Source organism: Coloeus monedula (genome assembly GCF_965178545.1).
Source record: "Coloeus monedula genome assembly, chromosome: 2".
NCBI lineage: Eukaryota > Metazoa > Chordata > Aves > Passeriformes > Corvidae > Coloeus > Coloeus monedula.
In genome coordinates this window covers 112,912,929-112,926,074 of record NC_138782.1, presented here as the reverse complement: position 1 = coordinate 112,926,074, position 13,146 = coordinate 112,912,929, and the positions used below count along the sequence as shown (strand labels likewise).

The window sequence follows — 13,146 nt, the reverse complement described above, 5'->3', positions numbered from 1 at the left end:
AAACGTTACCCTATGAGCTGAGCACTGCTCCAATGCACTAGGGGGATACAATTATTTACCAAATCCTGGTTTAACATGTCACTCTCTGAACTGCCTCTTTGTCTTACGCAGATGATCAGCAACCCTTAAAGCACTGCTGTTCTCTCTTTGTAACAAGGCTCAGGTGCTGTCTTTTGTAATGCCACAGAGCACTTTTATGAGCACTGCTCATATGAGCACAATGTGCACAATTAAACATCAGCCAGAGTGCAGCTTTTCAACTTGCCTTCCAAGAAAATCCTGCTTCCTTCCCTGTCACTGCCCTCCAGCCTGGTGGGGAAAGAATTAACAAAAGCAGAAACAGTCAGACACCCGAAGAAAAGCTTTTAGAAAGGCAGAGAAGAGCAGGTAGACAGCAAACAACGCCCTTCCAGGGAAACAGGAGGATCTGTTGAAAATCTCCTTCCCAGAGGCTTTCAGCAGGGGATCGGGCAGGAGGGGAGGCAGTGATGGGTAAGTTGCTGTAAGAGCACGGCATGAGGCTGCAGTAGGGGAACACAAGGGGTGAGATTTACTGTCCTCAGGCACTGCAGAGTGACACAAAGCCATTACAGCACAAGGAGTTCTGGAGAGCTGCAGCTGCCCTGGGGGCAGAGGGTGCTGATTCAGAGAGAAACTCCTCTTTGGGGATGTCTCTGCTGAGAGAGCCCCTGCCAGGCTTTGCCAGCGAAGACGGACATGAAGGTGAGATGAAGAGCACAGACCTTTCCCTGTTTGTGCCAGACCTCCACCTTTGGGAGAATCACCAATGCAGGACTTGGAAGAAGCTGCCAAAGAGGCATTTTGGTCACCTGCCATTGGAGCTATTGAAAATAAAAACATGACAGTAGAGCCTGAACTGTCAAGGTAAAGGGAGATGGAGAGACCATGAACTAAGTGGGGGCTCTGGAAATCCATGCCCTGAAGGATTTAACTGCCAGCACTACCTCTGGGAGAGAGAAATAAAACCAGACCGGGTCACCTGAGGAGTGCAGTAGAGCTGGAGTGATGGGACTGCTGCAATTCACGGCATCCATCAACCCTCCCAAGAGACCCCAACAGTCCTGGTGTCCTCCACCCCAAAGAGTCTAAAGGCAGCTCACAGAACCTATCTCCAAACTCTGAATAAAATAAAAATATCCACGCACAGCTCCTGCAGGAAGGTTCATCCTGTGTTCAGCTGCCCAGTTCTCCAAAGCTCTGAGCAGCCTATGCATCTCACAGGAGCTTGGGCAGCTCTTGGCATGGTGGGCCGTGCTGCACACCATACACAAATTCTTACTCATCATCGTCTTCATTAGAAATAAGATTATTTAGGTCTATCTTCCTTCCTATCCACCATGGAAGCTACTTGTTCCCAGGCTCTGAAAATGTAGACTCATTATGGTAAAGATGGTACTTTTCATTGCAAGTGTGAACTCCTACTTTTAAAAAATAAGTACCTGTTTAACTGAGAGCTTTATAATAGATCAAGCAGTGCACAGAGTACTAAGAAAAGTGAGAGCTACTATTTAAATAAACTAGCTTAGTGGTAGAATTGGGCAGGAAAATAGTTTCTTCTTGCTATCTTTAATAGTAACTTATTCAAAACCCTTATCTCTGGATAAACACAAATTAAAAATTAAAAGCTCCTGTAAAGTAATGCATGAAACCAAAGCACCACAGAGAAATCTGGAGAAGCAAATAAAACTGCCATCATAAACTACAAAAGCACTGCAAAACCAGGACAGAGGGGAAGGAAACTTGGGAATAAAAAAACCCAGAAAAGCACCTCAACTGCAACACGGAAGGAAGAGAGGTGGGAATGGTGGTGGTGGCAGCAAGAAAGACCACCACTTAAAAAAAAAATTCCCAGCATTGCCTCAGCAGCATGCAGAAGGAAATATTTAAAATCACAGTTTTGACACAGTCTGGTGAGTGACACCTTCTGCTGGCACCAGGCAAGCAGGCTCCTGGCACAAGGTTCCCGAACTCCAGCCCCTGGGAATAGTCCCCGAGGTGGTGCTAAGTTCAGAATGGCACAGAGACATCAAATTTCAAGCACTCAGGGAAAGACTCAGTGAAACTGTGTTTTTCAAGGCCAGTGAGAGCCAAAAAGGGGTGCACTTCAGTAAATCCATGATACTGTGTGAATGTTTTAGGCAATAATAACATTGGGCAATGCCAAGTGGCACTGCTGGCACATGGAGGAGGTGGTCAGAACGTGGGGTGGTCCCCAGGCTTGTCCTGCTGAGCCACATCTCCTGGGCACACAGGGCAGGAGCAAGGCCTTGGGGGCTGCAGGGTCTGGCAGGGACCAGGGGCTCAACTGGTGGAGCAGCACAGGCAGCAAGGCTTGGCCTGGCATGCAGTACCCCACTCTCTTTAATGCCCTTATCCAGCAGCCTGGGGAGAGCAGGAATTCCTATTTCTCCCACTTTGGAGGCAAGGTGTGGATGTGCAGCTGCTCTGGATCATATCCAATGATGCATTTAACACCCCACTGCATGTTTAGGTGCTTGCATTTACATTTCAGTCAAGAAGGTACAGACTGTCATGATGTGGGATGGCATCAGCAACGCTGCCAAGTGTCTCCCTGAGATCCAGTCTGGTCCATAATAAACTGTCCACCTTAAAACAGCCCAAACTGTGACTGGTGGTCAACAGAAACAACTGGCCTCCAAAGAAGGGGACAGAGGAAAACAACTTTCTCCTTATGGGGTCTGTGCAGAGAACTGGCCTCCAAATGGAGAGGTTTGGGGTTCAGACCACAGAGTTGACTCAAGGCAAGTAGCAGGTTTTTAGGTATCACCAGGGATGACTTCTGGTCCCAAGGACAATCAGCAGCCTCCAAACAGTCATTGCTTCCAGCTTATCTGGAGACAGTGCCAGGCAAAGTTACAGACTCAGTTTCTTTAGGCAAGAGCAGACTGCATAGCTCATATGGTTGAGGAAAGGCTAACTCGAATAAATATATAAAAACCAAGGCATTATCTAAGCAGCCAATAAAGATACAGAATCTTTATTTTATGAACTGGAGTTATATCATTCAGTATGTGGCATCAAAAGAAATACACATTTTCTGACAGATTTTTTATTTCCTGCTGTTACTAAAATGCATCCCCTTAAAGCAGCATCTCACACAACTGTAATTCTTCCCAATTTATCTCTGATGGAGCCTGCAGTCAACAACTGGAGACCCCAGCTTTGTACCGTGCATGTCACAAATGAGATTTTCATTCTAAATGATCAGATACAGGGATCAGATTTTGAAATTACATACATTTTGTGCATAGCCTGCATTCCTTTTGTCTTTTTTTTATCTGAACTGCCCATCGCATCTCCCACACACCCGTATGTTTAAAATTGCATGGAGATGGTTTCTATTCTAAAAGAGGCATTCATGGAAGGGGAGCAGAGTGAGGCTGCTGAGATTATTTTTACCTGAGCTCTGATTGCGGCGTCCTTCTTAATCCACTTTATCACTGTTTCATATACTAGCTCCTCTGCTTTGGTGTTCAGGCTGTCATTGGACATGTAGGAAATGAAGTCATCTTTTGAGATATTAAGGATCTCTTCTTGGTTTGCCACCTCTGGGAAAATTTGCAGGGCATAAGCTTTGGCCATGTTGTATAGTTCAGTGCACTGCATGGCTTCAGCCATGGCTAATATTCCTAAGCAGTTGCTAGCAGTCAGCTGTTTTTCTAAAAAGGGAAAAAACCAAACAAAAAAAGGCAATTGAGAATTATTAAAAGCAAGATTCACATTTGTTCTGAGATCATGAGAAAAATAAGTGTCACAGACAAACCTCCAACCCTAATTAATTTCAGGGAGTTAACTAGAAGCAGCACCCTGGGTTAATTTGGAATTGGGGTTTGAAGTACAAAAAATCAAAGTCTGCCCAACAAGTAAGTTGGGGATGGAGAGAGAAATGCACTTTCTGAGTCTGCTTTTTGTGTAAGCCTCCACAAAGCACTGGGGAAACCTACTGACATAACAGTATCTGGGGCTTCCCAAGGGATGGGAACCCAGCCAAGAGACTGCCGCTGTTCCTACCGCCTACAATGTTGCTTTAAGGAACAGCAAGGATGTAAACGCCAGTGCAGACACTTATGAGTAAATGCAAACAGCACTAAGGACATTTCTGAGAATGCTGCAGTCATTTTATGATAGTTTTTGCCCTGTTCAGCTACTAAGCTACTTCAAGAAAAAAAAAAGAAAAAAAAAAGAAAAAAATCCTCCTCCCTCTTATTTTTTCAAAGGAACTTTGTTGCTGCTGAATGTGATGACATCCCTTATGCAAAACACAGATTATACTAACGCCTTCTGTTAAACGTTGTGTAGTGGGTTTCAAAGAAAATCATGCACAGAGGAGACAGCATTATCTCCTTCCCAGCAAACAGAAGCAGCAGCACAGTGTGTAGCTGTGTGTTAGAAGTGTGCTGCACCATACATTTGACTGTACTTTTTTCCTTTCCAGCTATTTTGAAGAAAAGCCCACCAATTTTAGACATTTATAAGAGGAACTCTCAGATTCTTCGCAGCTTTTGTTAAACAAGCTACTACTAATAAGAAGAATATATTCTTTTAACATATAGGACTAAAAAAAAAAATAATGAGAGAGAGACTGCAATAGATCACAAAGGCATCGGTGCCAGTGGCAGGCTCCTGTGCTGTCAGAGAAGTCTATCACATTTGGCACTATGACAGAGCACTGGACAGGAATTTGCAATAGCCCCATATCTCTTCAAACAAAACCCTCATCATATTGCTTCTGCTGGAAATGCTCAGGGATTCTTCCCTACAACCAGCTTGTGCCTTCATCAGATTGAAAACCTGAACACAACCTATATGTGGCTTTTAATAAAATGGGATTATGAACCACCTTTTTCTTTTTTTTTTTTTTTCAAACCTGACATGAGATTAGGAGTGTTGTGGGTTTGTTTTGCTTTCTTCCTCTCCCAACTCTTCTTATTTTCTTTTACAGATTCAAGTCTCAAAACTAGGTTATCTCATTTTGCATCGGTTGATTGTACTGACCCCAAGGAGCCCATTTCCTCAAGCTGACTGCAGCAGCGACACTTTGCTGTCAGTAGATTTTGTCACTCATAGACTGCCCACAGACAGGTTGTAAACTGATAGCTGTGAAGCCCAAAACTACCAAATTCTTTTCTTAAAAAAAACAAAAAACAAAAACAAAAACAAACCACCACAAGAAACCCCCAAAAGACCAAAAACCTCTTCCAGGTTCCTTGCTTCTGTCTGCTGGCACAGTTTCATGGTGTACATACAGCTGGGAATAAAATAATCATCTAACAGAGCCCAAAACTCTCATCATCTCTTGGCAAACTCTAAAGTCAAAGGACAATCTGCCACTGTTCCACCTTATCCTCACAGGGTTAATAATGAAGGGAATAATCAATTTTGACTCATTAAGCAGCATATGATGGTAAAAACTTTCAAGAGTCTTTCTCTTCAGAGGACTGGGTTTGCCTCTATCAGGAGACATCCCCATACCATTTCCAGCTGAGCCTGTGGTGTGGGGCAGAAAAAACACTGCTCACAACTGATTTCTTCAGGTCTGGCCAGGTTTCTTTACCTCTAACAACACTGCTAGACTGATGCAGCCTGGTACACTGGTCCAAGCAGGTCCATGTTGGGCCTTGGAGCTTTACTCCCTTCTCTTCCCTGAGAAACCCCTCCGTGGCAAATTCCACTGATGTTCCTGTCTGGTTCAGGAATTATTGTGAGGCCCTCTGGAGAGGGGTCCCAGGGAGATGTGGGATGTGGGACTAGGGAATGTGCAGGAGGCTGGCAACACACTTCTCTGCACTTCACTTCTATGTGATGAGCATCACAGCAAGGTGGCACAGCAACATCTGTTTAAGATGAGGGCTGGCATGTGAACTAGAGGGATTCATTGCAGGTGAGCAAGACAGACCTGGGGACAACAGCTATAATAGATATGGAAGATCTTTATCCTATGAACATGAAAACACCACCTCATGCCTCCATTTTTCATCTCTGACTCAAAATTTGGGGGCAAGACATATGTCTCTTGGCTTCAGCTGTCTGTGGTGCAACTCTGCATTCACATTAATATCCCTGCACACCAACAAACAAACAATTCCAAGTAGCAATCTGGTAATCTGGATTAATCTGGTAATATTTTGGATGACGACTTCAGGATGAGCAGAACCCTGCATTACCAATGCCTGTTACTCCTCACTGACTATAAAGGGAGCCTATATAACTACTTAGACATAGACTTCTGCTATACAACATAGCTCATCCCAAATGACTGCAGTCCAGGGGTACTTCTCAATGCTGGCATGAAAAACACAGCTAAGGACCAATTCTGTTCCATGTGTTCCTGAGCTGAGTTCCTTTGGACACTGGCATGTTTACAGTAATTGTTGTTTTGCCACAGTGACACTGGGCTTGTAAACAACACATTTTTGTGAAGTTTCACCTTGCCTCCATTCAGAACACAAGTGCTGACTGCTAAGCTATTCCCAATGCTCAAGAGCAGTTTTTAACAGACTCATGAGAGGACTTTAAGGATATCAGATGTAATCTTGTAGGTTCTCACTGGTTTGAGACAGTGCTGGATAGCATATTTGTTGCTATGTGTGTTACAATAATGCAATCAGCAGCTGGTACTTTCCACTGTGTTAGATGTGACTTTGGAACAGGATCCTGTGTGTAGCATCATCAGGAGACAGTCAGCCAGGCAGACTGCTCCAACTGCACTTCTGGGAGTGGGGAGACTTGAGATAAAGCCAGAGATAAATGGTATGCAGGAAGGATTACTCAGTGAGATTGTGGTAACAGTATGGTCGAAGCTCAGTGGTGGTTGTACACTCCCTCTGTGTGCATTAAGCACTGTATTTTCACTTAGAGAGGCTTTCTAGATGATGAATTGGATATCACCAAAAATAGCACAAAACGTGTACTTCCCTGTGGTACTCTGTGTACATTCTGATGAGAAACTTACTCCTCAGGTATTCCTACTAGTGTCAAAATGCATGTGAAGATGGGAGATAGGTCGAAGACTTTTGGATGCATTCATTGTCTAATGAATTGTCCGAAAGATTTCCCTTCCCCTGTGAGAGTCTTCTTCCTTTCTCCTATCTCCAGGTATAGTTTAAGTTTATACATAGTTTATATGAAGTTTATATATTATAGTTTCTCCAGTGCTGGGCAGTGCAGTTCTCCAGCTGGCTCAAAATGCTCCACCTTGGATGAAAAAAAGAATTGCCCATAATACTTTCTCTTGAATTCATAAGGACCATAAACGCCTCTTCTTTTCTCAGGTGCCTACTCATGCAGGTCTTATCACTGGTCCATTGTTCAGTTTTTCTCACTGCTGCCTCTAATGCTCTTTCCAAATTGATTTTGTGCTCTTTGCTCAGGAGACTAAGAAAATTCAGAGCTCCTGCTCTTTCCTATTCTGTTCCATGAAACTACCAGGTTCCACCAACTTCTTTAGGCTTAAGGATGAATACTTTTACTTTATCAGCAGCAGGCTGAGTACAAGCTCAGAGTATTTTCCTCCTATAATGGGTGTCCGTGCACCATGGGCTGAAACCATGACACTGGTGGTGTGTGAAACCCAATTCAAGCCATGACTGTGATGATAGTGTAAAACAAATATGGAAAAAAAGAAGAAAAAAAGGCTCAAGTCTTCAGCCATATGGGTGGAGGAAATACCTATGATATCCTGACCAGTTTGAAAACATTTGCCCAGTTATCATATGGTGCCTGCATGAACCTGTGACCATCGTTGCATCAGTCAGCAGAAAACTGTTGCCATTTCTCACGGTCTAGACAAAAGCCGAGGAGACAGCATGTGGGGAAGAGAGAGAACATGGCTATAATTATCCCAGGAGAGCTGGTTAAGAAGTCTCCCATTGAAATGAAACTACTTTCCTGACACATTTTGCTACATCTTTTCACCAGAAAGTACAAGAACATTTGGGGTGCCTCTGCCCAAGGCTGCTGAGAGGACCAGGATAGGGACACAAAAGCTGTTTGGACATCAACCAGACAGGACCCTCCTGGATCTTCCTGGCTGAAAAAGGATGATCTGAACTTCATCTGAGATTGTGCTGTGCTATGCTGAACAGACTTAATAATTTGGGGCTTTTACTTTGAACTTCCCTTCTCTCCCTATTTTGACATGGCCACTGATGGCAAAGATTCACTGTTTATACTGGTGAACCCTCCAGAAACGCTGCAGGAAAAAAACCCCTGATTTTTACCGTATTTTTGCTTTGAGTAGAGCAGAGGTAGCTGAGGTGAAAAATAAAAACACAGCCACAGAGAAGACAAAATGCTTTTCCCTAAACTTTTCAGATGGCAAATACTCTGCTGTCTCTGTAGTGTAATCGAGTCACAGTTATAAATAAAAATAAGCAATTACACTCTGTGAATTCTCCAAATGAGAATACAAAGTTCCAGTGACTCTCCATATATCACTGAACTTATAACCAACTCTACTATTTCATATCATAATATGGTTCACTGAATTAAAATATTAACTATCAGAAAAGAGAACTCTCACACTGATACAATGAAATAAGTGTATTTTGGTTTTGTGGCTGAATCTTCAGTGATAGCACAACTTAAAAACATCCTGTGTTTCTGGAAAGGCTGCAAGTTCTAATCACTGTAAAAAGGTGGTGAAGGGAAGCTGGGAGCAAGCAACACCAGAGCCAAAGCCTCATTCAAATTGCACAGTTTATACGGTAGGATTGCAAAGCATAAATTTCACATCACCAGTACCCACCCATTTGAGAACAGACTTTGAAATAAGGGGCATATAAAGAGTTGGAAAGAATACAATGCCAGAGATTCTTTACTGATGCCTGCATTGTACCAGCCTAGTCACACCACTCATCTTGCCAGCAGGCTGGCTTAGCACTGAAAATTAACACGGCAGTAAACTGGACTCATTTGAGGGTTTTTTGTTGTTCTTGTTTTTTGAGTGCAACATTTTGTAAACTCTCGTCTTCCACGTTCTGTAATAGTAGATGTCAATTTTAAATGAGAACTTCCCAGGAAGAACAGCTCATCTGGGCTTCAGAGGAAATGATGTCTCCCTCACCAAGCTGGGAGTTGAGGAAGCCCAAGCAGAAATCAGATGTCAAAAAAAGGTTATCTGGTACTTATACCTGGGAAGTAACTCATATAATATCAAGATCAATTTTTTTTTAAAATATATTTGTGTTAATAATTTTAAAATTATTACTGTCTCATAAACTGATATTACAGCTATGACAGTGAAGGAGTGGCTTGTGGTACAGACAGGAATTTGAACCAGTGTGTTTCAGCTGAGCTCCAGTTCTGGCTCCTCTTCTGCTGTGCCTGGTCTGTCTGATTCCAGTTCAGGCCAGTAAAGCTTACCTGAGCTGGAAATCTTGGACTGTTTTGAAATACTCCCTGCTGGAAAGCAGAGGGAAAGTGAAAGGAGCAGGATGATACGGTGCTTCTGGCAAGAAGAATGGAGTTCTCATAGCCACGAGAGGATGGACCAAGGCACTGATGAAGATGTTGCTCTGTAGGCCCTCACTGAGACAAATGCTCCCCATGCACACAGGGCATGGGAGTCACCAGGGCTGGGCACAGCAACCTTTCCTTCCACCCACCTTTGTGATGACATCAGGGCATAGCTCTGTATGCAGTAACAAACCCCATGAACATTGAACCTGGAACACTAGACATGTAAAGGACTTTCTCACAAATGCAAGAAAATTGCAGATATTGCAATGCAGTCCTTAATTTTTTTGCAGATTTGCAGGAGTTCTTCATCCATTGGAGCCCACCTCCAAACTCTTTTTGGTGTATGACCAAGCTGGCCTGGTGTAGAACCCCAAATATGCTGTCACAGTTATAAGCAACCTGTGTGTTACAGCCTGGTATCTATGCAGGTATATCCTCTGGGAAACAAAATGTCATCAAGATTGCAAGTATAGAACAAGATTCAACAAAATAGGTTATCCAAGATATGAAAGCTGTTGCCACTCAAGCAACAGGCTACACTTCTCTAGACCATTTTCCACTGGCCATCACATCAGCATTTGAAAATCAAACCATAAATCAAATTAATGGTGCTTTACTTTATTTTACTCTGTTTCATCTTGGGTTTCTTCCTTGTCTTTTAAGAATTGTTCAAAGGTTTACAAACATTAACACAAGATCTTAAAGCCTCACTAGATGCAGTGATTCTTACCTAGAAATGAAACGCAGACTTTACAGAAAGTATGAAACTGGAACTTGCTGGCAGCTTCCAGTAGGGTTTTTGCATTGGCTGAATCTATTATCAAAGAACCTGTATAAACAAACTCCAGGAGTAACTCCAGGACATCCGCAGTGAGGTTGGACATGGCCAATTCCAGCTTCTCCCCGCTTCTGCTGCTGTCTCGTGGTGACCTGGTAACAGCAGACAATTAAATTATGGACATTACACCATCCCCATTTTATTGGCTTTTATTGATTAGTGAGGGCTAGAAAATCGCTTTGCACCTCATTACATTTCTCCATTATTTTTGTTTACGGAACTGAAGAATATGAATTTAAAATAACTGAACTTAAAAACTTTAACTGGATCTGAAAGAGAAGAGTCTTAAAGCAAGTCTTACAAAAAATCTGTTTATTGCTACTTTGCATTTTCATGCAAAAACAGTTGCAAAAGAAAAGGAAAGGAAAAGAAAGGAAAAAAAAGAAAAAGGAAAATGAGTGATCCAACATTAATGAAAATGAGGAATGGGCTTAGCTTTCAAAGGGAAACAATACATTTTAACATCTTGGTTAACATGTCATATTCTGTGAATAATATAACCGTGAAGGAAAAACCACTCTCCAATTTCAAGAGAAAAGGTCATCCACTTTTTCAAGAATCCAGCACTGGAATAATTTTAGATGTCATGTGCACTTAAGGATACATTTAAAGACCTTTTCATTAAAAAATAGTAATAAAAAAATACAAATTCCTATTTAGCCTGAACTTCTCAGTATGTTATATTAAATTATAGATAGGATCAATTCGATATCTGTGGTATACAGATGGCCATATATAATATAATATATGCTTATTCTAAAAATCTATTGTTCCCTTTTAGGCACTAAAAAAAGGAAGCCCTTCATGGCAATTGCTTTGAAAACTGAATACAAGACAAGCTAGACAGACAAAATGGTTAGAGCAAAGAAGGGAGAGGGGGGAAAACAACAACCAGCTCTGCCACAGGAAGCCAGCAGCCATCCTCTAGGAGTTTCATGACTGTGGCCTACGGTTTTTCCTGCATGAAGTGCTGAACAATTTGGGGATCAAAGTATCTCCTGCATTTGAAGTGTGCATTAGTGCTTGTGAAATTATTGGACAAAAAGAAAGTAATACTGAATTAAAGTAAGGGCCCAGTTCTTAATGCATGGCTGATGTGTCTGCAACACTAAACACAGGTTACACCTGAAAGACAAAAGTGATGATAAATTTGGTAACATCAAGGAGGGGAGGGGAAATCTGTTGGAGTAAGAAAATAAACTCTTTTAATGGTTAGGACCATCCAGCACCTTCTCAAAGAAACATGAGCTTTGTGTCTGCCACTGGACAGTCAACGTCTGCTCGCTCCAATTCTGCTCGAGTACTTGCAAAAGCCATCGCATGAGTGACACAAAACTGGCACACAATGCAGCGTGACAGATAAGGACTGGCCAAAGCATCACTATTCACAGGCAACACCAGCTTGAAGCGTGAGTGAAAGCTACCATGAGCACTACCAACCTCTTGGGTTCACACAGCTGCCTACAAAGGCGATGGTCAGACCTCCACTACCATCACAGAAGAAAAACAAACAACATACAAGATTCAGTTTTCTTCCCACACAACACCCCAACCACATGCCCCAACAACACCTGAAGTTATTTGGGAAAATGCTTAAAATTTGCAGCGGATGCTTTGTCACTGGTCTTCCATTGACCAGCCCTGGTCAAGTCAAGGGCACAGCTTTAATTCATACGAATCCCTGCAGGATCAAGGCTTTAAAGAGGTTTCATCTTCAATGGGGGATCAGCTAGCAGTCCCTAATTTCACAGTCTTCTCTAAGGTAGTGAACAATGGTTACTCCCATTCACAGGAGGAAACTGAGGCACAAGGAGACAAAATCATTTGCCTATGATCACAGAGTCAGGAGCAAACCAAGGAATTAAACCCCATTTTTAAAATTCTGAATATTGAACTGTCCCTTTGCATAGCAACACAGGTGTGTTAGACCCTATTCCACATGCAGATGCTAAGAACACATACTGATCATGACACCTGTTGTACGCCTACAAGCACAGAGGTGTATGCTACTCTGAATCCTTATGCTTTATCACACCACAGTATTCTTTCTGAACTCTTGCACATGGATTCAATTCTGCATCCGAGGCAGAAAATCTCCGGTGGCAAAACAGAAGAGTTGCCATTTCCTAGATCCTCAAGAGGATGTGACAAAATGTTGGGTTTTTTCCTTTCTCACACTCCCACCCCAATAATATGCCCCATATCTGGTTTATCTCCAGTTGTACATACATCTGGTGCTGCACTCTGGGCTGTCAAAATACCTGTTGGCACTGATGCAATTCTAGCTGAACTGCTCCCAGAAGTGGTTTGTACCTGACAGTAAGCTCATTTTCACATGGGCTGGATAATAAACACACCACCTAAAATTTCAGGCGTACTCAGGAGGTACTCAGCAAGCGACAGAGTCAGGCTCTTTGCACTGTGGGAAGCCCTACCATAAGCAATTATTTATTTAACGCCACTAATTGCACTGTGTTGTCACTGGCTGCGGGAAGGACTGCGTGTGATCCGCTGGGAATCACACAATCGCACCCAGCGCGGAGACCAGGAGGCACAAAGGAAAGGATGATGTGACACCAATGTCAGCGCAGACACGTACCCATGCTAGCAACAACTGCAAGCTGCTATTTTTCACAATAATTAAGTAATAATCTCTTTTACTTTGTAATACACCGAGCAATAAACTGCTGCTGCAATTGATTAAATGCCAAAGAAAAGCTAAGGTGTTTAATCAATCACTAGAGCCACTTACGGCAAGTATAATACAAAGCTACAGAGATTATTGATATTACACAATGAGCCAGAAA

At 42.6% G+C, this 13,146-nt stretch overlaps 1 protein-coding gene across 1 annotated transcript in view; it reads right to left on the bottom strand.

Annotated features, from left to right (window-relative positions):
• The window catches only part of KLHL29 (kelch like family member 29), a gene marked incomplete at its 3' end in the record, with an annotated part of 389,918 nt that overhangs the window by 43,504 nt on the left and 333,268 nt on the right, over window positions 1-13,146 (bottom strand). The window contains exons 7-8 of the mRNA XM_082277061.1: window positions 10,232-10,431; window positions 3,442-3,701 (exon numbers count right to left, since the gene is read on the bottom strand). Of these exons, the coding sequence (XP_082133187.1) occupies window positions 3,442-3,701; window positions 10,232-10,431 (460 nt within the window). The remainder of the gene's footprint in view (window positions 1-3,441; window positions 3,702-10,231; window positions 10,432-13,146) is intronic.